General features: G+C 42.4%; 1 protein-coding gene across 1 annotated transcript in view; it reads left to right on the top strand.

Annotated features, from left to right (window-relative positions):
- VWC2 (von Willebrand factor C domain containing 2) overlaps positions 1-16,723 on the top strand; it is a 59,143-nt gene extending 42,420 nt beyond the window's left edge. Inside the window, exon 4 of the mRNA XM_072851344.1 lies at positions 16,236-16,723. Coding sequence (XP_072707445.1) covers positions 16,236-16,387 — 152 coding nt within the window. The 3' untranslated portion in view covers positions 16,388-16,723. The remainder of the gene's footprint in view (positions 1-16,235) is intronic.
- The last annotated feature ends 6,740 nt before the right edge of the window (positions 16,724-23,463 follow it).

Here is a 23,463-nt window from a genome sequence, read left to right as displayed (position 1 = left end):
ATTTAAACATGATTAGGGTATTTTGACTTAGTCCCAGCATTCTTTGACAGTTCGGGTGTTTGCAGCATAAGCCAAAGATGACGATGCGCTTAACTGTATTTTTTATTGCAGGCATTTTGAAGAGCCGTTGCTTCTGTTTGCATATGATTGCCTCAGAGAAACTTATATTTGCAACTGGATTATTTTGCCATGCTGCTGGGATGTTTTTACCTGGAGCAGTGTTCCTAATACAGTAGAAATCAACTGACACTCATGCTTGAGGGAGGAGACTCCTTGATGTATTTTATTCCTTGATGTAATTTGCCTGGAATGATACAAATTCTATATAAAAGTTTCCATTCCACAGTGCTTTAGCCTATTTTAAAGCATTTAAGTGGTCTTATTCACAGCATTATGGTCAAGACTTCCCTTAAAAATTATTCTGTTTTTTTTGTGATTGCAATTTAGAAATAAAATGATCCCTTGTTAGCCTGTAAAATAATAATACTGGAAACATTATTTCCACATGCACTTCAGATAGCAAGAATATATTTAATGGTTGTTAGAAATTGGTTAGTGTCTCTGTACTGCAATTTTAAGAAAAACTGTCACTTTCATCTAAAGGATTTAGGTGATTTTCCCTTTTTCAAAATACAAGGGGAAAAAATGTATTAAAAATCATTGCTATTCTTGTGCTTAAGAAAGTGAACAGATCCTCAAAATATAAATTCATAGACCTCTGGCTAATCTTACAGCATGTAAGTCCCAAGATACGGTTTGAAATCCTTGGCTGGAAGGCATCGTAAAGGAGAAAATCCTTATTATCAAGAACTTCAGCTGTTCATCCTCTGAGTAACACCTCTGCTGTCTCTCATATTAAAAGAACTAGCTTAGCTCAATGAAATTGTTAGGCAAGGGCTCAAAGCAAGCGAAAGGACATAGGTGCTTTTTCGTACTCGGCAGAGTGCGACTCTGGAAGTCATTGCCATGGTTTCCCGTGGCTGTCAGGAGTTTGCATGGATTTGAAAAATGGTTAGACACATTCATGGAAAGAACGCCTAGTAAAGCAAAATGCAAGGAGCATGCCGGCCAAGGCATTCTTGTGGTTTTTCCTGGGGGAATCGACGTCTTCATCAGTGAACCGGTGACAGGGAGCATGCAGTTGATTTCCACGGTTTTGCATGGTGCGAAGCTCTTTTGCATAGTCAGATGCTGTGCCAGTGGCAAACATCTCCAAAAGCAGCTCACAAAATGGAGTGGGTAGAAAGCTGACAGACAAGGTTCAGTACGGTGATGCCCATAGGGTAAATAACCTAGATGGTGCCTCTGTGCTAGACTGGGAGGTGGCGGTGGCAGCTCAGGAGTGGTCACCGAGAGGTCTCTGGAATCACCAGCTCGATGTGCGGCGGCAGGCAACAAAGCCAACGAAATATCGCCCATAATCAGAAATACCGTCCATAATCAAGAAGGATAATAAGGCAGAGGGTACCATTTTCTCCCCATCGATGCACCCACGTGTGAGCGCAGTGTGCAATCCTGGTCTCTGCACCTGAGGAAGCTGTAGCGGACAAAGGGGAGGTGCAGAGACGAGCAGCTAACACGGTGGAGGGGATGGGGCTGGCTGACGAGAAGAGACTGAAAGGTTGCCACTCTTCCTTTTGGAAGAACCACCTTGTTAATTTTTGAGTGTTACCGTGTGTAGGTATGTTTGTGTTACTAATGTTAAAGCCCTGAAAGCTCTTCTGACTGTGGTCATTCTTTGTTTCCTTCATCTCTAACACACCTGTGAGAAAATTCATTTATTTTTAACTTTTCCTCACTGTTCAATGAGATTTGTTACTTCATAATTTAGTAGCGATGTCAAAATAACTAACACTTAGTATTTGGACTGTTAGGCAAAGCCCTAAGTGGTCCTATAGAAAGAAGAATGTTGATCATAATTTTTGTAATTAATTTCCAAATTAGGATTCCTCTAACTTGCAAGGTCCTATGCAAAAAAAATTTGCAAGAAACAGCCTCGGCCCTGAAGAGTTTACAATGCAATAAGCAAGAAAAAGTACGAATAAAAAAGGGAAGGAAATCATTGTAGCTATCATACGACTCTTAAGCTGTTTGCTGTTTGTGGACTGGATCTTCTGTCCTCCAGGCTTCGTGCATTCTCCAGTGGAAAGGAGACCCCTTAAAACTCCTCCTCTCCTGACCACTTCTCCATCCTCTCTTGAAAAGCCCTCCAAAGCTTTTGTTCCGCAAAGATTCCTTACAGAACTCATTTTATATGCACGTTAATACACAGATTTCAATGGCACATGCATAAATTACATACATACTTGGAATAAAGAATGAGAAAAGAAATTACTAATCCATTGATGGCTGTAGACTTTACAAGTACATATTGTGCTCCTAAAGCTTCTGATATCAAGTGCAAAGGGAGTATTTGCAAGTTAAGCCCCTGAGCAAAACAGGAATAAACCACACCTTGCAAAAGGGAGCAAGTCAGAGGAGCTGGTGGTTTCTTCTCTTGGGCTGATATTCCCCCTTAGCTAGGACATCGATTCTCCTCCAGGAAACATTCCCTTTCCAGTTCTCTGAATCCCACGTGTTTTACAACACTTTGATCCACTCTGTAATTAAGAGCTCCTCCTTTTAATTTAGTTTTGTCTTCTAGGGGGTTTCTGTAAACTAATGACTTATATTCCACACCAGCTTCCCAGGTCTTCCTCACGCTTATGCTGTGTACGTGGCAGGTGAGCAGTGATCATTTTTATTACCGCAGAGTAGAAGAATACCCCAAAGACAAATGGAGTAGCTAACATTGTAATCATAAATCAAGCGCATAATTGTTGTTTGTAGGACATTTTGGAGTAATAACTTCATTAGAAAAGTAAAATGTAATTTTTAGTTTTGCTGCTTTCATTTTATTTACTACTCTTTTTCTAGTGCGCTAATCTGAGTTTTATGAAAATCAGTTCAAAGCATCTTGGGAATCATTTACAATTTCGTAAGGCTCTAGTTTTGCCTAGGAGAAAACAAACATAGCTTTCAGATAAACATAAAAGCACCAGCTGTTTTTCCCCCAGAATTTTTATTTCCATAATACTTGCCTTTGGAGATAATTTTACAAGAAGAAACATATAATATGTGGAAATACTTAAGAATAGGTTTACAATAATTCTATTACTGTAAATACAAAGACTAGCCTTCATGCCTCAGTAACTGCTCCAGAGGTCTGACGTGCTGGAAAAGAAAGAGACATCTAGGAAGCAGCCCAGCCTCCCAACGCCAGCTTGGCCATTGGGGGCCATTGCCTGGAAGCCAATTTGGTTTTTGCCAGGACAGAGTTTTCTGGACTGTTACTTTAGTAAAAGGCCTGATCTGATTTCTTACTTTTCCCGGAACATCTTTGCTGGAGCTTGATGGCTACTCCGGTGCGCAGTAGCTTCAGTAATGTTGGCAGTGCCTGCATCCTCACGTGCTTTTGGCTTAGTGGTAGGACATTTGAGTAGTTCAGCCGCTGACTGGGAATATCTTGTCTCTTCCTTCTCAGAGGAGCAAACTTCATTGCAACCTCCATTATACAAATTTCAGCTGCTTAGAATGTGAGCTTGCGCTGACTGAAAACAGCGGGCCCTAAATGGGCCCTGATTTCTTTTGAAGGTGTGTCTGTATCCTGCTGTCCAACTGGGACAAACAGTTGCCTCTTCCTAGCCAAAACAGCCTGCCCTCTGATGTTACAGTTCATGGATAAATACGCAAACCAGATCCATTGATACCTCTTAAAAAGCTGCAGTGGGAACGTCGAAGGAAACATTCAGCTTATCATCATCACCGTACGTTTCCTTCGCTAGACCCTGACCCAGCTGAAATGCAGCCATGTACGTACCAGTCTGGCTGCTCTAAGGGGATTGACTCCTTTGCTGTGCTCCGTCCAATTTCACAGGCCTGTGTAACGGAAAGAAAGAGTGTGCACTAATAACATCACAGGAGAAGAGCATTGCAATATTAAATGGTGGTCTTAACTTTGCAGCATGTGGGAAGATAAGTGCTGAATTCAGACACCAGAAATTAAGAAGTCGAGCAATATTGTATGGAAGATTTCTTTGGAGTAGTGCATGTCCTTTTATGTCTGCCCCTGTGAGTGACATGCAATTTCTGTGCTGCTGCACTTCTCTGAGATGAAAGGGTTTGTATAACTCAAAGACACAATGTTTGCATTTAACAAAACCTGTTCCCGTATCTTTCGTAATTCATGTCTCTCACTTCAAATCACCCGTCTTTCCATCTCCACAAAGAGATGATCCCTTAAAATCATTTTGCCAGTCACCCTGCCTGCTTTCCTGCCTTTTTCCTTCCTGCTTGCAATCCTACTAATTTGGTTTCTTCCAGCACCAGTGGCTTCCTACTGTTTTGCCTTTGCAATGAATCGCCCTTCCTTCTACTGGCTTCCTACTCTTCTACCCCAAAGCATCTCTGTTAGGCAGCTGTTGATTCATGAGTTGTGTAAGGGTGATACAACCAGAAACGAGAGGGAATTAGCTTCTGATCGTGATGGGTTTCCATGTTGCAACTTAATATATTTAGATTTGCTTAGTACCTTGTCGCATTTCTAAACATCTGTCTTTAGGCATGGTCCTAAGTTGAATGTGTGAGTTCTCCTCAGGAATGGGGTCTTAAATTTGCAGCTCTGACTTGTCGACAGTTTCTGATCAACAGAATAATAATTATTATTTGGTGCACCCCTTCCTATCCTGAGTATTTCTATGGTCCAAATTGCCATGCTATTCTAGCCTCTCAGTCTTTATTCTGTGCACGACCTCGATAAGGTAAGAAAGCGGTACGAGCCCACGTCAGAAACTGGGCGGAAACGTGAGGAGAGCATCCGGGTGCTGGTGAAGGGGCAACCTGCAGAGCGGGCTCGTGAACCGCTGTGGCAGCGCCTCTGTGAAGGAGGTGCGGTGGCCTGCCCCTTGACGTGCCTCTCCCTTTCCCTCCCTCCACGGGGGCCGCAGGTGCCAGGCTTGGACCAGATCCCTCGGTTTTAGGTGGCAAAGGTGGGTGCCGAGCGACTTATCCCGGGGGCTGTGGCTGTCCAGGAGGGGTGCGCTGGAGCAGGGACCGACGGCAGGCTTTCCCCGGTGGCATCCTGGGGTACCGGGGGCAGGACGGGCGTGCTCTCACAGCAACATTTTTCTGATGTTTTCTCTTTGGCTTCCTGAACAGGTACAAAATACAGTCTTTCCAAAGCAAGCTGTCTCAGTGCTGTGTTTCATAACCACCAGGGGAGAAACATTAAAGGGGAAGAAAAGGTAGAATTATTGATTCAGCAGCATGGAGAGCAAAGCATAACCACTCTTTTGCTCATAGACATACTGTGACTTTTCTCAGTTGTGGAGTAACTTGGGTGCATCTTAAAGTTGATAAGGAATTTTTTCTTAGGAAAACTTAACATCTCTGTTCTTTACGGTTATATTCACATAATATTAGTATCATGTTAAAACGACCAGCAATTAAAACTGTCTATTTTGTAAATTTTCACACCTAAAGATAGTAGTAGTTCAGTAGGACTGGTGAGTAAACAGGTTCTTCAGTGTCCATTCTGATTCCTGTGCACTACACCTGTGTTTTAGAAATACAGCTTTTTATTTCAGTAAATGAAGCTAATGATGCACGGCAAAGGATGTTGTTAGAATTCATTATATTTTAAAGTGATGTATGACATGCCGACAATCGTAATTAATTTTTCGGCATAGATCCCTGTCGCTTCTATCCCTGTAATAAGGGGTACTATTTTATCTATTTTTAGGAGGCAGATTTTTGGAAACATTCTAAATAAAAAAAGGTAGAAGGAGGAAGAGAAGGTGGTCAGTCTTCAGTATATATTAAAGAAAGTCCTTTGTGAAACTGTTTTGTTTTGTTTTAAATAACAGTCGTGCTGGGATCAATCTCAGCTGGGTTCTCACCTTTTGTCGTGTAACTCAAAGGAAATCGATAAAATGCGCATAACATCGCAGATGCAGTCCAGAAACTGCCACAGGACCATGGGTCACATCTCTGGGTATGGAGCTGAGCAGTTCTGACATGCTGGATCCACCACTTATTTCTGTCAGTGCACAGGCTTGATTCCCTCTAAGAGTCTCGGCTTCTGTTCCCTTTATCTGCAGTTGACAACGCTGCTCACAGCTTGTCTGTATGAGAGGGTTACACGGGAGTCTGAGACCCCAAACCGCTGCTCCTCCGGTGGAGATGCCTTTTTCTAGGTTGGTGTGTATCACTTCAGCAGTGGATTACCTAGAGAGAGCCCTTTTAGGTGCATCTCTACCACTGCAACCAGAGCAAGCCAGCTCTAGTGAATTTGGATGAGGGGCTAGAAATCTGTCTGTGTAGGCAAGCCCCTAAGGCCATAACTAAAACAAAACCCCCCAAAGCATTGGTTATGATGGCAAACCCCAAAATAACAACAAAAAAGCCAAAGCAAGCCCTTATAACACACCTGATTTTGCAAGTGGACTATTTAATTGGGAGAGTTGTCACTGTCCACTGTGACAGTCTTTCTGGAATTGAATGATGCTACATTCAGTATTTTGATATAAATCATTCTCAGTAACAAAGATAACCATTGATTTAACAGTATTCACTGTATTTATTCTAAAATGGGGTGAAAAAATGGATGATGCTTGACTGATAATGTTTTGTCAGTTTGACTGAATAATTCCTTGTAGCCGTAAGTAGCCACTGGCCATCCTGGCTTACCATATTCTTGCTACCCAGTGTTTTATAGTGACTGAAAAAATATCCTCATTTAGATTCCACTTCATTGCAAAAGCAGCATTATGCTGTACTTTGGTACCACTTTAGCTTTCAATTTAGTTGAAGTCTTTAGGGATTTTTGCATAATAATTCTCAAAATCTCTTCCTTCATTAGCATCCCTCATTTAGCATGTGTTTCAGTACACATACAATCCTGTGCATTACTGCCTGAGTTGCTGTACACTTGTCAGCGACCTAACTAAGCTGCCCGACAGACGCTGCAGCCCACCAGTGCTGCAGTGTTTTGGCTGATTAAAATGTGCTTTTAGTTCCAGCGTTTGCAGCAGGTCTCTGATGCATTAAATTAACGGCCTGTAGCACATGCTTTCGGAAGTACGGAGTCTATTTAAATTTGCATGGCAGTTTTTAGAATAACTTGTTGAGGATCTTTCAACAAAGGCATTTCACACGGCTTGCTTAGTCTGAAGAGTAAGCTGATGTTTCCCGGTGTGAAGAAGATGACTTAGTGCTGAGCAGGTCTTTCACCAGGCCCCCAGTAACCCCGCCGAGCCCGGCAGGGTCACTGGGATGAATGAACAGCTTAAGAAAGGGAAGGATTAGCTCCGTTAGCCCCGGCAGCAGGGCTTTTATGCCCCCGTGCTACCAGTGCTGGGGCGGGCAGCAGCTCACCCCGCCGCAGCCCACGCAACGTCCCACCGCCGTTGTCAGTCTGTCTCTCCCTGTGGTGCCTGGCAGGGCTTCTGCAGTTTCTGTAACTGAGGGAAAATTTAGCGATGCATCAGTTTGTTTTCTTAGACATGACCGCCCTCTCTGGGCTTCAGAAATAGTTTCCAAGCAAGTAGCCGATGCTGTCGCTGCGTACCCCCGCTCCCATGCAGCCGCCGGGCTCCGCTCCACTGCCAGCATCTCTGCAGGATGCTGCGCTGCAGGGCACGTCCCAGACCAAAACCACCCTCCTCTCCTCTCTTCCAGGCCGGCTTTAGCCCAGGCTGGTCACCATCTGGTCTGGTCGGTGCTGGGGAGAGCTTTCTGCGAGCGTAACGTCGGTGAAAACCCGGTCCCAGCAGGCAGGGCCGGCAGTGAGCTGGGCTGCAGGTGAGCAGCACCAGCCCCCCAGTGCTTCTGTTGTCTGAGGCATCTGACGTGAGTTTTCCCGATGCGTTCAAGCCCGGTGTCTCTAATTTCCTAATCATCTGGGTGGTAATGGAGCTGCAAGAAAGCTGAGCGCAAAATTGATGCACGGCTTGCTGGCTTCTAAGTGTTTCTATAATTTTCTGTGAGATACACACAGTGTTCAGCTCATGTCTAATTGGTGCCGGTTTTGGGTGGAACACAATATCCCTTTACAAGTCGTAGGACTTTTGAAAATCATTTTAAGTAGCGTATTCAAGTCTGTCTATATTTTTTCTGATAAAGGAAGTTGTTTGATGTAGTTTATTTTTATGGCACTCGAGCCTCCTATTTAGTTGGGCTTTTATGCTCTGAGGCTTTCTGTTTGCCTCATGCGGTATTGGATTGTGTAGTGTGCGATGTTCCTTTGCTTCTTTTTGTTCACAAAAAGCAGATATCTGAATTTCTGCTCTCTGGATACACATGAAAATCCAAGGGGACAGCGGCGGCGGCAGAATTATGGACTGTTCCCTTCCTGCAAGCAATTTCTCTCTGTGCAAAAGCTACTGTGCAGCCTTGGTTTTGGTCGCATTTGGCATTGTCATTCCAGGGATGCGAACATCACCGCAAAGTGCAAGGCAATGGAGAATCAGAATTGAGACAAAGCAGTGGTGGGAAGGATCAGTCCAGCAGCTGTGGTGGCTTTGTTTTGTGTTCTGTGGGATTTTTGGACACTCCTCCAATTTCTGGGGCTGGAGCTGGAACAAAACATTAATCAATAGTGCTGTCACATCTGATAAATGAAAAAGTAAAACAACAGAACTTAGTCATAAACAGGGCTTGTGAGTCTCATAAGCAGAATATTAAAACCCAACTCTAAGTAAGATTAGAGCTTGTTTTGTCTTCCGGATTAAAGCACCTGCACACACACATGCGCACACACTCAGGCACACTTAGACTACAGCAGGTGCCCGAGCTCTGATACCCACTTTGTCACAGCAATGCCACTGAGGACGTGATCACCCCATTTAGTTGCCGGAGAACTTCACTGAGCTTTCTTCTGTCTGTCCACTCACAGCAGATGCTGCTATGCCCATCCTTCTACATTAGGTAGCAAAATGTTATTTTTAATTGTTTTGCCCTTGGCAGATTTTCTTCCAATCTGTCTGTTCCCTGTGCATCTAACAAAACATGACTCTAACGGAGGGGTTTTATTATTCCTAAAAGCACCAAGGCTCTATCTAGCATGAACAAAACGCTGCTTTCATGAAAGGTAGCAGATTGCACACACTGTCTTTTTGTTATTTGCTGTAGCAGCTAGGTAAAATTGCAAAATGGATTAATACCTTTATTTTTCCTCTCCCTGTCATATATATATACACGCTTACTGGAAGTCTATTAGGATATTTGCCATGGTTCTCTGGCTGCCAGTATCTTAAGGCATTGATAAACCACAGAAATAGTACATGGTTCTTCAGGGTCTCGAATTGCTCTTAAAATTGGGTCTACCTGAATCCTTCTTCTGTAATTGAAAACTCTCCTTTGGACTTGGTTCAGTAGCATCCAAAGGTACTGAGGCGAGTAAAAGGTTGCACTGGATTGGGAGCAGTCAGAATAGTGACAGCAGCAGGGGTGATGAACTTATTTTTGTGAGAGAATGAGAGTCCGCTGTAATCCTAGTCACAGACTACTTTTGCCAGCTGCTTTTTGTGCTTTACCTTCCGAGCTGACATTTCGCAGGAGATAGACGTATTATACATATATCCGCATGAGAGGGAAACAAAATCAAGTCAGGGAGATACAGACCCTTTAGAAGAGATTAGAGATTGGAAGGGCACAAAGTAGGTACCGATACCATATCTAGAGGGAGTGGTAGATTTGAGAGGGATGAGGGAGATAATGCCTGCATCCCAAAAATCTTGCTGCTGCGGTGCTACGTGGCAGAGCAGACTTATTTTGTTTCACCATGCTGCGTTAGCACGTTTCAAACCCCAAATATCTCAGCAGGTGCATAAGGGACTATGTGTCCCATGCCCTGGGAGGCAGGCGCAGCCACCCTTTATCCATGGCTTGGTCCTTGGCTGTCCTAGCTCCCCGGTGTAACCTCCAGCTGGGGTGTGGAAGGGTCCTTGGTTTTGTGCTGTGGCATCCCGGGTCATCTGCAGCGGCAGGCAGCTTGCAGTGCAGGCAGGGAGCTTGTCTACATCTCTTCTTCCAGCTCAGTGTTTCATTAGTCTCTCTGGCATCTGCAGCAGATCCTGGAGGAAGTCTCGAAACATCAGAAAGAAGAAAGATCTGAAAGGTGGGAGGGAAGGCTTCACTTTCCCTGGCGTGTTCCTGAAATTACTGAACAACAGGAACACTCTTGCTGTACACGGAAGACTGTCAAGTAGCATTGCTGGAAAGTGAAACTTTTCTCTGATGCGAAAGGCAGCAGCAGATTTGACTTGAGTGTAATGAAATGTTTGTTTCTGTAAGATTTCTGTCTGGTATCAAAGTCATGGTGTCATGAAAACATCAGCGCAACTTTTTCATCACTGGTCACAACAGGCACATGTCAGGAAGTAGGGGGGAAATGGGAAACAAAACAGGCAATATCACTGTGCTACTGTACAAGTCCGTGGTGTTTCTACAACTTGCGTGTGATGCACAGGTCTGGTCCTCACAGCCCAAAAAGGAGGTAGCAGAACTGGGAGAGGTCTGGGGAGGTCAGCAGGGACGATGGGGGTGCAGAACCAGCCTCCTCGGGCCACAGGTGGGGTGATGGGAGGGAAGGGAAGCATGATACAGGTCTACAAGCTCATGAATGGCATGGCAAAGAGGGGGGGGTGGTTGTTACTGCCTCTTCCACTATCAGGATTTGGGGATACCAAGTTTAGGTAGTGGGTGGAAAGCGTCAGACAACAACAGAAAACCATTCTACCCTGTGCACAAGAGCTGTGGACCTCCTTGCCACCAAGCGCTGTTTATATGGGTTCAGCAGGATGTTGGAGAGGTTAATCGTAAAGAAATCAATTAACTCCATCCATTAACTCTATTAACTCAGCACACAGGAGCCATTTACAAACTCTGATTCAGAAAGTGCTGGAAGCTGGGTGCGTGTGCTTGCTCTGTCCCCATGTACTTTCCCATGCATCCCCTTTTGGCTTCTGCAGGTGCAGGTGGACCTCTGATCTCACCCAGCACAGCTATTTCTTGTATAATGTCATGGTTCTCAAGACTTCCAGGATGAAGTGTAGGATCTGTCTTTTCATGTTGTAACCATTGGAAATCTCTCCATGAAATCTGAAAAAAAGGTAAATTTAAAAAAAAAAATAGGGGCTAAGCTAAATGTTGAGGTTATGTCATTTACAAAGTGCTCTAATACCACAATGGTGAATGCCATAAAACTGCCAGGGTAGATGGGACTGCTGTCAGGTACCTTGGCAGTGACCTGTTTGACTGCTGCAAGGAGCTATTAAAAGGGCAGCTATTAGGGAGTTTAGTATAAACCAGAGCCCAAAGCAGTCTTACATCAAAGTGTTATATTACAGAGGTTGTCACTGTAGTTCTAATTGGCGAAAATTTGCCATGACTTATTCTCCAGGCGAACACATTAACTTGCAGTTGAACAGATTTCTTTGTCCGTAATTTGGTTTAACACATGATGAAAACAGTTGATTAAAACACAATTTACCAAATTGCTGTATCTTATATTTATTTTTGAACTGATCGGAACACGTGCCCATGCAAAAGCAGGGGCAGACTGCAGAGGAAACAGGCACAACTCTGCAGCGTACGGCTGTGGTTTTGTGGAAGGAGAGGAGGAGGAGGAGGAGAAGCTTCAGAGAGCCTCTTGCGAGGTTGTCAAGGTTACAGGTGCTCTTGCTTCTGTAGGTGAGTGGCTTGGGCATCCTCTGCTGATAATTGGCATCGGCTGTTTCCTTCCGAGATAACAAAATTTGCATTTTAATTAGATTGTTGCATTTGTCAACACTGAAGCATAACATATAAGTCATTGGAAGCTTTTCACAGGACCAGTGTAAGGACTTTGAAAAAAACCACACTAGCAGCACTTACTCCAGTAATATTTTTAAACTTTTTTAGTTTTTAAGCATTTTGGAGGGGAGGATCCCGTTACAAACTCACAATGAATTAACCACCAAATATGCCTTCCTCGTTCCTTAGATCCCAGTATAAATGTTGCTTTTGGAAGCTAGGATTCACTGTTTCGGATGCGGGGAAGCTGAGAGCTGCACGCCAATCTGGTGCTCAGTGTGAGAACTGAGGATTTGCACTGAACTTGCTGCTTCGAGACATGGCTGAGACGGCAGCAACTGTGCCTTAGCCCTAGGAAAGAACTCTCTGCTGATACCAGCATGGTATGGCTCAAGCGGAGCCTGACAGCGCCAGTATATACTTTAGGAAAACAAATGATGTCGTTGTAGATTTCAAGCTGCACTCGGAATTGGTACAATATGTCATATTGAATTTTCTGCCAGATTTAAGAGTGATATGGCAAGATCTTCATCTACCGTGAAGATGTGCAGCACCACTTACTTCCTTAGAGCTGTATAAGTGCATACGGTTGGGGATGGGGCTGTTTATACTATAGATCAAACAAGCTCAAACAAGCCACTGCTGCACTGAACGAGTACCAGGTGCTAAAGTTGGGCAGAGTAGTGGTGTTACCAAGCAGGAGCTCCGAAAGCAGGCAGCCTGCTTTGTAGACCGGGGAGAAGAGAGTCACTGCTCCTGCAACAGCAACATCTAGTCAGAAAGCCCACCACTGCTTTGGAGTTGGAACAGCCCCGATTTACTTGGAAATGCTTTTCATGTGCTAAGTCAGGTAGTTTTGCAAGCTTTTGAAAAACTCAAAAATGTCTCGCCCTTTGAGATGGGAAGCTGAAAAACTTGCTAAATCAATAAAAACTGCCCAGTTTTAAGTAAAGCAGTAGTTTCAGCAAATGCCATGCCTTCAGGACGACTTATCCGCTCTGAATCTGTTGGAGACGTGTGCTTCTGCCTCCCTCTGCTAAGGGAGAGGGAGAAAATGGCACTCTTGAGTCTAACACCAGCCTTTGCGTGCCAGCCCTGCCTCCTTGCCCCACTGCTTAAACTCTTCGATTCCTCAGTTTCCCCACTGTCCTTTTAGGCAGACGGAGAATCAGATCATTAGCTGCTTCCTCAGCACCGTCCGTCTGACTGGCAGGGGCCGGGGAAGGGCTGCTGGAGGTGCAGGTGCAGCCGGGGCAGCCCCGCACCGCGGGTCCCACCGCTGCCGCCCCACGTCTCCCCCGTCGCTGCAGACTGGTCTCCTCTGGCCGGCCCAGCCATGTACATCTGGTTTCTGTCACTGCTCCTCAGAGGAAAAGGAAAGGAAGGAGCGTCGCTTAGAACCACCAAAAATAAAAAAATGAAAAGATATCAATACTGTTGATGATGCTGTGAAACTTTTACAAGAATGCAAAAAAATAATGGTCTTGACTGGAGCTGGGGTGTCTGTGTCTTGTGGAATACCTGACTTTAGATCAAGAGGTGGCATCTATGCACGCCTTGCTCTACCAAGGCTCTATGCGTGCCTACCAAGCTCTGCTTGGTAGGAAGGGAGCCACAGGACACCAAGAGCCAGGACTAGCTCATACAGCTTCAAAATTGAATGAGGTTTGGGGTGAAGCTTGGGGGTTTCTTCCCTAGAAGAAGTCTGAGGATTTGGAGAAATAATAAAAGGAGAGCTGTGGAATTATTTTCCCATGTTTGGACACTATGTTGTACTGGCATTTATGTGGATGGTGTTGCTCTAATATAGTCAGTTCAGCCTTTTCATTGATGACCTTTTCTGTAACATTAACCACAATATTGTGCGCATGCAATATTGCAAAGAAAAAGATGAGGCAAGGATGCCAGGTGACTGTTGCCAGTCTAAGTACTATATATACTTGCAGTTACAGTAATGATGGGTGCAAATGCAGAACCAGAAAATAGGCAATTTTCTGTAGAAAAGTTGCATGACACTAAAAAAACCATCTAGCTTGCTCAATAACATATTTTGTTGCTGTCATTTATTTTTGTGGGGTCCCTTTCTCAAGTAGATGGTTATTGCTCTTCCATAGATTTACCAATGCAATGACTTTCCCTCATATTAAATAGTTTAACAATTTAGGGCTAACCAGTTGCATCTTTACGTTTAATAACTTTCTAATGCAAGAAGGACTAGTCACGCATGGCATTAAGGTGCTGCTAATTGTGAATGGAGGCATTTACATTCTGAATCCTAGTGAATTATATTACATGTGTTGCACTGTTTTTACTTTATTCCCTGGTTGATTTTTATAACCAAGTATAGCTGGTAACATTTACTTTCCCAGAATGAAATAAATCCTGCACAGGGGATTGACATCACTTTTGTTCCTCTTGTGCCTTTTACATAGTGTTTAAATTTCAAGTGGTCTTGTAGGTTTCATACAAATTCTCCATGGAAAGTAGATTCTGCTTTTAATATTTTAACTCTTTATATCATATAGCTTTGTAAATCATGGGGCTATTACAGGCCAGCATGCAAAACGCGCAGGTATCTTTACCTAATGTGCAGGTGAACCCATCTTGGGATGAAAGTTTATTAGGTGCAAGAAGAATACTGTATTTAACTGAAACACAATTAGAATTATATAGATTAGAGTTGAAATATTTTAAAGTTCCACCAAGGACAGCATAGTTAATAATGCTGCTTTATCTCAGCTGAAGGCCAGGGCACCTCCCAGTGTGCGGTGGGACCCAGGAGCGTGTCTTCCACCCCGAAGTCGTCCTTCCTGTGTTGTCCAACCCAGTGGTGCTTCGCATGGACGGACTGAGGGGGCTGCAAACACAAATGTACCACCGTAACATTAAATTAGTAAAGCAGGTAACTTTACATGAGACATGCTGTATTCTGCTATCCATTCTACATCCAAAGCCTTGAGTGGGCAAGAAGCCACCCAAAACTATGGAAGAAGCCACATGTTAGAGATACTTGTCAACAGTCAGTCCTAAAAAAAAAATACTGGCTTAAATATTCAGAGGATTAATGGGTACAACTTGGTGAAGCAAATCTCTGCAAGTCTTGCAGGTCTCTTCTTTCCTCTTCATTGAGGAAAGGCCTTCGTTATTGCCAATTTGGCAACTAATTCTCAGGCTGCAGTGTCAGTACACAAACACATAACCTGATTCAAAGAGATAACTATTAAAATTGGTTTGTGAACTATTTGGTTTGTGTTTTAAAATGTGCAGCGTGCCCCTACCTTTGGTTTTCAGAGGAAGCACTTAAAAAAAATAAATACATTTCTTTAGAAGAAGAAGCCGTACTGTTTGCCTTAGGTCTTACAGTAGACCCCTGGCAATGGAAGACTGAACCTCACGTGTGATTTATTTACTTGCGTGGCAAACAGGTTGGCAGTTGAAAAGCGTTTTGCACACCCGTATTCTTTCAAGAGTTTCACCTGTATCCAGTCAATATATGCTGGACCCTACTGCACATCCTACCCCGATGGACAGTGGTACCAAAGTGCTGCCGAGTGGCCAGGCTCTGCCTGAGCAGCTGTTGAGTGTGCCTAGTGAATGGAAGGGCCGAGTTCCCCTGGGGCCATGACAATGTATAGGTAGGAGATGTTTGGTAGGGTTTAGTGCTGCTTTACAAGTGCATGCGGATTTTCAATGCAGAGATAGACTTCTTTTTTAACAGAACTGTAGATAATACAGCACTCGCAGCCTTCTGCAGCAGAGAGATGCGAGGATGCCACCTTTTGAAAAAAAACAGATTTGTCTTGTGAACATTTGTGCTGGTGGGTTGTTCTCCTGCCTCATCCTTGGAAATGAAGTTATTTCAGTGTACTATGAAAAAGGGTGTTTGCAGACTTGCTGACTTACTTACATAAAATGGAATATTTCATTTTGTACACGAAAAGCATTCAGAAGAGGCTGGAGCTATTCCATTCTACTGGAAAAGGACTATTTTCTCATGAAATGGAAAATAAACTAATCTGATACTTTGATTACTACACAAAATACAGTGCTTGTTTCCAATGAAAAAAAAGTAATAGCATTTATAATCAGCTCTCTGGTAGCCTGCAGTAGGACTGTTGCATTATCAATAGCTGCCTTTTCTCGAGCTTAAATCTGTGTTTGTCTGCGTCGTCAGTTTGTGCCCAGGTCTCTGTCCCCGTTGCATGTTTCACAGAAAGGCTTTATCGCACCTTCCCCTGTGGAGGGCAGGACAGTCCGTACTGGAAAAGCCCAGCCACGTCGGAGGGCAGGGTCCTTGCTCGCTTTGCTGCTTTTGTGTTAGGTTTTCCTCGAGACTGAAACTGAACTATGCTGGATTACAGTGTGCTGTGGGTATCACATAATAAACTCTTTCCGTTTTTTAGGCCCGAACTGCTTCGCAGAAACCATTGTCATTCCAGCAGGCCGGGAGGTGAAAACTGATGAATGCACTATATGTCACTGTACTTACGAAGAAGGCACTTGGAGAATTGAACGGCAAGCTATGTGCACTAGACATGAATGCAAACAAATATAGGAAATCTACAAATCTAAGTACTTTTCGTGGTTTTTATAAAATATCTCACAGCAGTGAGCACCCTAGATGACCCAGGGAAGTCTGAATGAGAAGATTCTGGTGAGGAGCAAAGAATAAAATATTGCTATTTTGTTTTTCAAAGTAACATAATACTGCAAGGCAAAGAAGTGCATATATTTAAGACGTTTGGACATAAGAATACCTGTCTTAATAAATGTGTTATTTTCACAGTGAGTACACTAAAATACACTCTATAAAATATTCTATGTATTTCTATAATACCATTATAGAGCTTAAAAATAAATGTTTTATATAGACAATACAGATTAAAGTACTGTATCATTGCCTGTCCTGTTGTATACATGCACCCTGGCTAAAACATTACATTTTTGTTCTAGTTTCATCATACGAGGATTTTCTTGGGGTTTTTTTGGTTTGGGGGTTTTTTTGCTTATTTTCAGTTTAGTGGGCCAGGAAAGAGCCAGCATATGAAAAAACTTTGACGTTCTCACTTTTTGAAAAAAATTGAGTCGAATATGCTTTCAGAGAACATGCGCTCATTTATGAATATTGAATATGAATTCTGAATATTGGTTAAGCTCCTTCTCTTAATTCCAGTGGTGCATATTTACTGGTCCACAGTCGAGATAACTTGGAGCAGTGGGTAATACGAAACTGGTCTCTCATAGCTGTTGTTATAAAAATTTCATCAGACAAAATCAATTCCTAATATTCAGTTCAGACATAACACATTTCAGCAGGACAAACTCTTCTGTGACGTAAACAATATTGCTTCGCCCAGCTGGTGGAAATGATGGCAAGTAACCACACGGCATCGTTAATGTAGCGCATAATGGATGTGGAGAAGTGCAGCTTGGAAGGGCTAGAGCAGCCAAACAAGCCTCCACTGATGCGGCTCCACGTTGTTAATCCATGGGTAGGAGAGCTGTTCAGTAGCTGCGCCGTTCCCTAGACCTTGCTCTTGCCTCCTTGCTGGTGCTGGTTCAACTTTTTGGTTCTTTCCGGCAGTCTGTACGGGGTCTGGGACACTCTGTGTTGAGGAGAAAGATTTTTGAACCAGCTCTTTGAAACCACCAAAGGATTTCTAGCACAGAAGCTGACCCTGACTACATGTGAGGTGAATCACATCTCCCTGCTTCAGCCACCAACAGCTTTTGCTTAGATTCATTTTATTTTTAGTTTATCAGCAACTCCTACATTACATCTGCTTTGAATACCTGTTAAGGCAACAGCTCAAGAAAACACTTAAACGTGGGCTTACCTTTAAGTTTTTGCTAGAGGGAAGACTTAATGAATCAGTAACTAAAACCAGACTATTGCTTAAATTCCCACCTACCCTTTGCTACTTAGTCCTGTGGTGTAACCTGGTTACCAGGTTTGCATCCATAGGAAGTATGATTTTTCTGGTACTTCTGAAGACCATGGGACTTTTGCCAGTGACTTCAGTGGATCCCAGTTATCACCTCATGTCTGTATTTTGAGCATGTGTCTGTCTGTTGCTGGGCATTATTTTCCCCAGTGATGGTACGAGAGAGGAAGAGGAGTGACAGAATCAGAAATCAAGGAACTGTCACTTGCACAGACAGTCCTGTGGCAAAGTCATGCATGGTATTAATCTAGTCACAAGAAGAATGGGAGAGGGGAAGACAGAGTATTGGATTTAAATAGTTTTAAATCACACAAAAATCAAGTAAATAATAACTTTCCGTGAAGTGGATGTGCACATATGTAAACATTGTACTGGAAATGCTGTTCTCCAGTAGCTAGAATTCCTAGCAGGGATACAGGAAATATTATATCTGGGTTGTCAGTCAGTCTGCTGGTGGCAGTGGAGGGTAACACAGAGTACAGATTATTTTTTTTCTTGGAAGAGGGGAAGAAGTGTTTCACGTCTCATTTGTACCTAGACCATAAGTACACTTCCAGATACAAACATAAATACTTGATTTTGCCATTTTATAAAAAGAGTACCTCATTCATTGTATACCTCTCATTAACACAGCAAGATGCTGCTTATTTGGGAGTAAAGGAGGTATGATTTGGCTAAAAATTGGGTTATTTTAAGTATACCTATCCATTTCATAAGATTCAGTAGTCATATGACAGAAAGCTAGCTCCTAAATCAGTAGGACCCATGCCTCATGGCTATGTAGGCTTCTGCTTACTGAAATCAAGTATCTGCACAGCCCTGAGAAAGTGCCGTGAGTGCCAATGGTCTTCCATGCATGCCTCCTCGAAACGAGTGGAAGTACCCAGGTAGGAAGCGGCTGTGTGACATGAGTAAGAGCAGAGAAGGTGGACTTGCAACTCACTGTGGGACTGCCTTTCCAAAAGGCTGCTTAGTGTCTCTTGAAGAGACACACGTGTTTTCAGTGAAATTAGGAGAGACTCCGAATTTATGTCTTTCAATGTATGGCCATAATGTTTAAGTTTTTGGAAGTCTTACCTTGGACTAGTCACCCTTTGCTTCTCCTTCACTGGAGCTTCTTGTTAAGCCTTATACTGTTTCCCAGGGCTTGAATTTCTGTTCTTTTGGGAAGTTCTGTCTTTACTGAAGTAGTGAGTGCAAAGTTAAAGGCTATTGTAGTGTGTGTTTCTAGTGTAGCTTTTATAAATACTTTCTATTGCACATTTTTTCCAAAATATTTTTCCATCTTTCAGTCCTGGTACCAACATGTTAATGTCATCTTTACTGTAGTAATAGGTTGGTCCTTTCCCATTTCATATGGAATTTCCTGGGCAAATTCTTCTTGACACCCAGCTCTCTGGGTGGTCTTAAAGAGATTATATTTTGAGATATAATTATCTTTCTTTTTGAGAAATAAACTTCAAGCCTTTTGCGATCCTTTTTTTTGTTTTATGTAGTGAGGTAGAAGTCATAATGAGCTTTGGACCTTCTTTACGCTGAGATCCCTGGCCACATCCAGCTTTGGCCTGTAGTATTACCACGAGAGCTCTTTGGTTATCCCTGAGATGGGGAAATGGGCTGAGTGAGTCTTCTTGGGCACATCTCACCAGCCTTGCCCAATTGTGGAACCACAGTTGGCACACAGTGTGTTGTGGGCTAACCCTGGTAGGTAGGTAAGCACCACACGGCCACTCACTCACTCCCCCACCGCCCACCCCCAGTGGGACAGGGAAAAAGGAAGGAAGAGTAAAAGCAAGAAAACTCATGGGTTGAGATGAAAATAATTTAATAAGTGGAGAAGTGGAAGAAAAAAGAAAAAAAACAAAACAAAACCTCCCATGGGCCGAGCAGTGGACAGCCAGTTCCCAAGCAAAAGATAGCTAACCTTACCTAAACCTCGCTCCTCTCCATTTTACTGCTGAGCAGCCCGTTATATGGCATGGAACATCTCTTTGGTTAGTTCGGGTCACCTGCCTGGTTGTGTGCCCTCCCAATCTCTTGCGCACCCGCAGTCTAGTCACTGCAGGTTACTGAGAAACAGAGAAGTCCTTGGCACTGTGCACACACTGTTCGGCAATAGCCAAAATACTGGTGTGTTATCAGCATTGTTTTGGTCACAAATCTAAAACAGAGCACCATACCACCTACTATGAAGCAGAACTCCATCCCAGCCAGACCCAGTACCCGGAGATACCGTCAGCAACCCCAGCACAGAGGCAAACACACTGAAAGACCCTGAGAGCCAGACCAACAGGTGACTGCACCAAGCAGCGTGTGGGCCTTCGCCAGTGGAGCTGGGGAGCCGAGATTTGCAGCCAGCTGCATAATATCACTTCACATAGACAGAGGCTTAAAACAGAAACCTGCCTTTCTCTTTATGGGAGTGGAAGATGAAAATGTGGAAATTAAAGGATGTAAAGTTAAAAATTAGCCATTATGGAATGCAGTTGGAAACTGTTCACCTTTAATTTCTAAGCAAAAAAAACCCAGAACTGCTGTGTCAGTCACATGTGCTTATCTTAATGTTATGATTTGGTCATGTAATATACCTGTTCATATTCAACCTTAAAAACCAAGAGAAAAGCCATCTGCATCATTTCCAATGAACCAAACTCCAGAGAATATTGGCTTCCCTACTAAAGCCTAGGTACTCAGCTGGTTTTTGCTTCAGTGCAAACAGTATTATGCATCCTGCATATGAGGAGTTCTTCAGCTTTGCAGGTGGGTTGTGTCTATAAAAGCTGTATTTCTGGACAGACTGATAGCTCATGAATAATTTTGTATTTTAAGGTCTGTTGCTTGAATAATGAATATTCTTCTCAGATGTTCTTATGTAGCTGCATTGGCATGAATATGAGATTTCTGCTTCTACTTCGCTTGCTTCTGCTTATTTCCCAGTTGAAATCAAGACAAATTAATTCTTGGTTTGGCCTCGTCCATTTTTGTAGGAGTGCACTACACATGAATTTGGCTTCAAACCTGTGTAAGTAGGTGCCTGAAGAGATGATATTCTAGATGGTTTCAGGTAATTATAAAATTGCACAGTTAGTGTGCAATAGGATTCTTTATACTATTCGTTTAAACCACAAAAATGGAAGTGCTGGTATTCACTTAAATACTTATATGAGATTTAAAAGGGAAAAGGGGAAAAAGAGGAAAGATAGGAGATATGAGGCAGAGGAGCTGAGCATTACAATAGGAATGTTCAAAAAAAGAACATAGCTACAATGTCATACGGGTATTTCATAGGGAGATTTTCGAATAATATAAGAAAAGTAAATGAGAAATTTATTTGGGCACAAATTGAAATACGGAAAATTCTAGTTGGAGATGAAAAAAAAAATCATACAGTAAAGGTGACTGAATACCAGAGGATGTTTCCCAGAGATGTCGTGGAGTCTCTATCCTTGAGGATGGTCAACACCCGACTGGACACGGCCCTGAGCAGCCTGCTGTAGCTGAACCTGCATTCAGCAAGGTGTTGGACTATGGGATCTCCAGAGGTGTAAAATTGAAAGCCAGGTTTAAATGACATTGAATTAAAGTCTTTAATACAAATAAGACAGGAAGAGATCTGATGAAAGGTTCCCTCACTTTGGAAAACAATCTCTTCTGTTCTCATATGGTGTAATATAAACTATACTGTCATGATTGTAAAGTATTTGATACTACTTTTGATGGTAACCTTAATATCTGAACTGTGATAGCTCCATAATACATAGGAGGCTTTGAAAGGCACATATTATTTAAGAATCTAATGCAATCCAACTAAACGCTCCATTTATTCCCCTTATCAGGCAATGAATTTTCTTCACAGCCTGTGTTACCATGGGTTTTCTGTCTGCAAAAATACACCTTCTGCCCTGTATTCCTGCTGCATTAAAAACAAAACACAAACTGGGGAGACGGCATTGAACTGACTATCACAGACTATTTTTCTGGCTATCCAAGAATTCAAATTTTTCATCACTTTTTGATAAAAGTAAGTACTACTTCAGAAAGTTTATAAGTTGTTCAGTTTTGAGAAGACAGCCACTCCTTCCCGGAATCCTCTTTCCTCTTAAAAAATACTTACGCTCAACCACACTGAAAATGTAAATTTTCAGTCTTTTGAAATGTCACATGAAACAACTCCCATAGCAGAGAAAAAATAAACACAGCCTAGTATGTTTTTCCAGTTGCTCATATATAATATGTGCCTCGTTCGTTTTATAGAATTCTAAAACAAATACAGGAAAACTGCAAACTTGTATGTCAATTATCAGTTACAGAGAAGTCAAAAGTTTTTATTGTTTACCTGTTGAAGCTATGTGGAAATACTGATATGGAATATTAATTAATCAGTAATAGGAAAACACTGACATAATTAGCAGCACAAAAGCTGATGTTTAAAAATGATCAATTCTCAGCTTACCAGAAATATTCATTACATTGTTCATGTTAGGTTCATTTGGGGCTATTAGCTAATAGTAATGCTGTTTCTGTAATGCTTAACAGTTTCCTGCTTTTAAAAATATCATTGCTTTTAAGAAATACACAGCATAATTAAAGCTATAGTTGAAAAGAATAGGCAGACTATTGTAATGGAATAGCAAGTTAGTCTTGTTGAATATGTATAATCTATCAATCGTAAATGTTGAGTTTGCCGCTTACATTCGTCAGTAATCTTGTCAATTTAGTAGAACTCAAGAAGTTATCCTGCTTCATGTTTCTTTGGCAAAAAGGGAAAAATATCACAGAAAACTCCAGTTCCAGCAGGATATAGAGCACTGCTGCAGATTTTGAACAAACTGCAGGACCACCTGCAAAAGTGGAGTGTGCTGAGTGTTTCTGTGTGCACAGATTTTACCTCGTGGCAAAGAGGTGAATTTGTGAAAAATGGTGAAAGTAGGAATGCAAATATCAGTTCACACACCATGTGGAAAAATAGCAAACACACAGCAGATATAACATGAGGAAATGAAAGCAAGTTTAACATGTAATTATTTTGGAGAATGGATAAACGAGGAAAACTTCTTCCATGGTATTACAGGGAAATAAATTTCTTTCTTCTGGCTCCAACCATACAAGAGAGTAAACCTAAAATATTTTAGCAATAGAGGTGTATATTTGTATATATACAGCACGTATGCATTGACAAATGAGAATTCTTTTCTTGGTTAAGCCAGCATAAACCAAGAGTAATTTAGAAGCCCAGGTTAATACTGTTAACTGAGATCAGGATTTCTTCTACAGATTGCACCCTTAACAAAGCATCTGTACTTGACTGCAATCAGTAAATGAGAGAGAACTTTCACAAACACTCAAATACAGTGCTTTTGTTCATAGTAGGCAGAATTAAAGACAAACCTTTATAACCACTTACTTTACTTTTTCTAGTAAGCCTTAAAGGGCGTGCAAACTTTGTGAATTAAAGTGAATTTCACCTATCAGGAGGACCAAAAAACATTGTTTCTGTACTCTGCTAAAATCCATAAATGTATGCATGGAGAGCAAAGTCAATTTTCTAGTGTGTATAATACCCCAGTGAAAACTGCATCAGCTTTATTATTCTCCCTCAAAGTATAGATACAATTCTATAAATGCCTTTAATTGATGACATGGTCTGCCAACCAGAGCTTTCTGTTTCTGATGTGCAACAGGAAGG

The sequence above is a fragment of the Ciconia boyciana genome, chromosome 2, assembly GCF_034638445.1.
Source record: "Ciconia boyciana chromosome 2, ASM3463844v1, whole genome shotgun sequence".
NCBI lineage: Eukaryota > Metazoa > Chordata > Aves > Ciconiiformes > Ciconiidae > Ciconia > Ciconia boyciana.
This window is presented reverse-complemented; position numbering and strand designations above follow the sequence as displayed.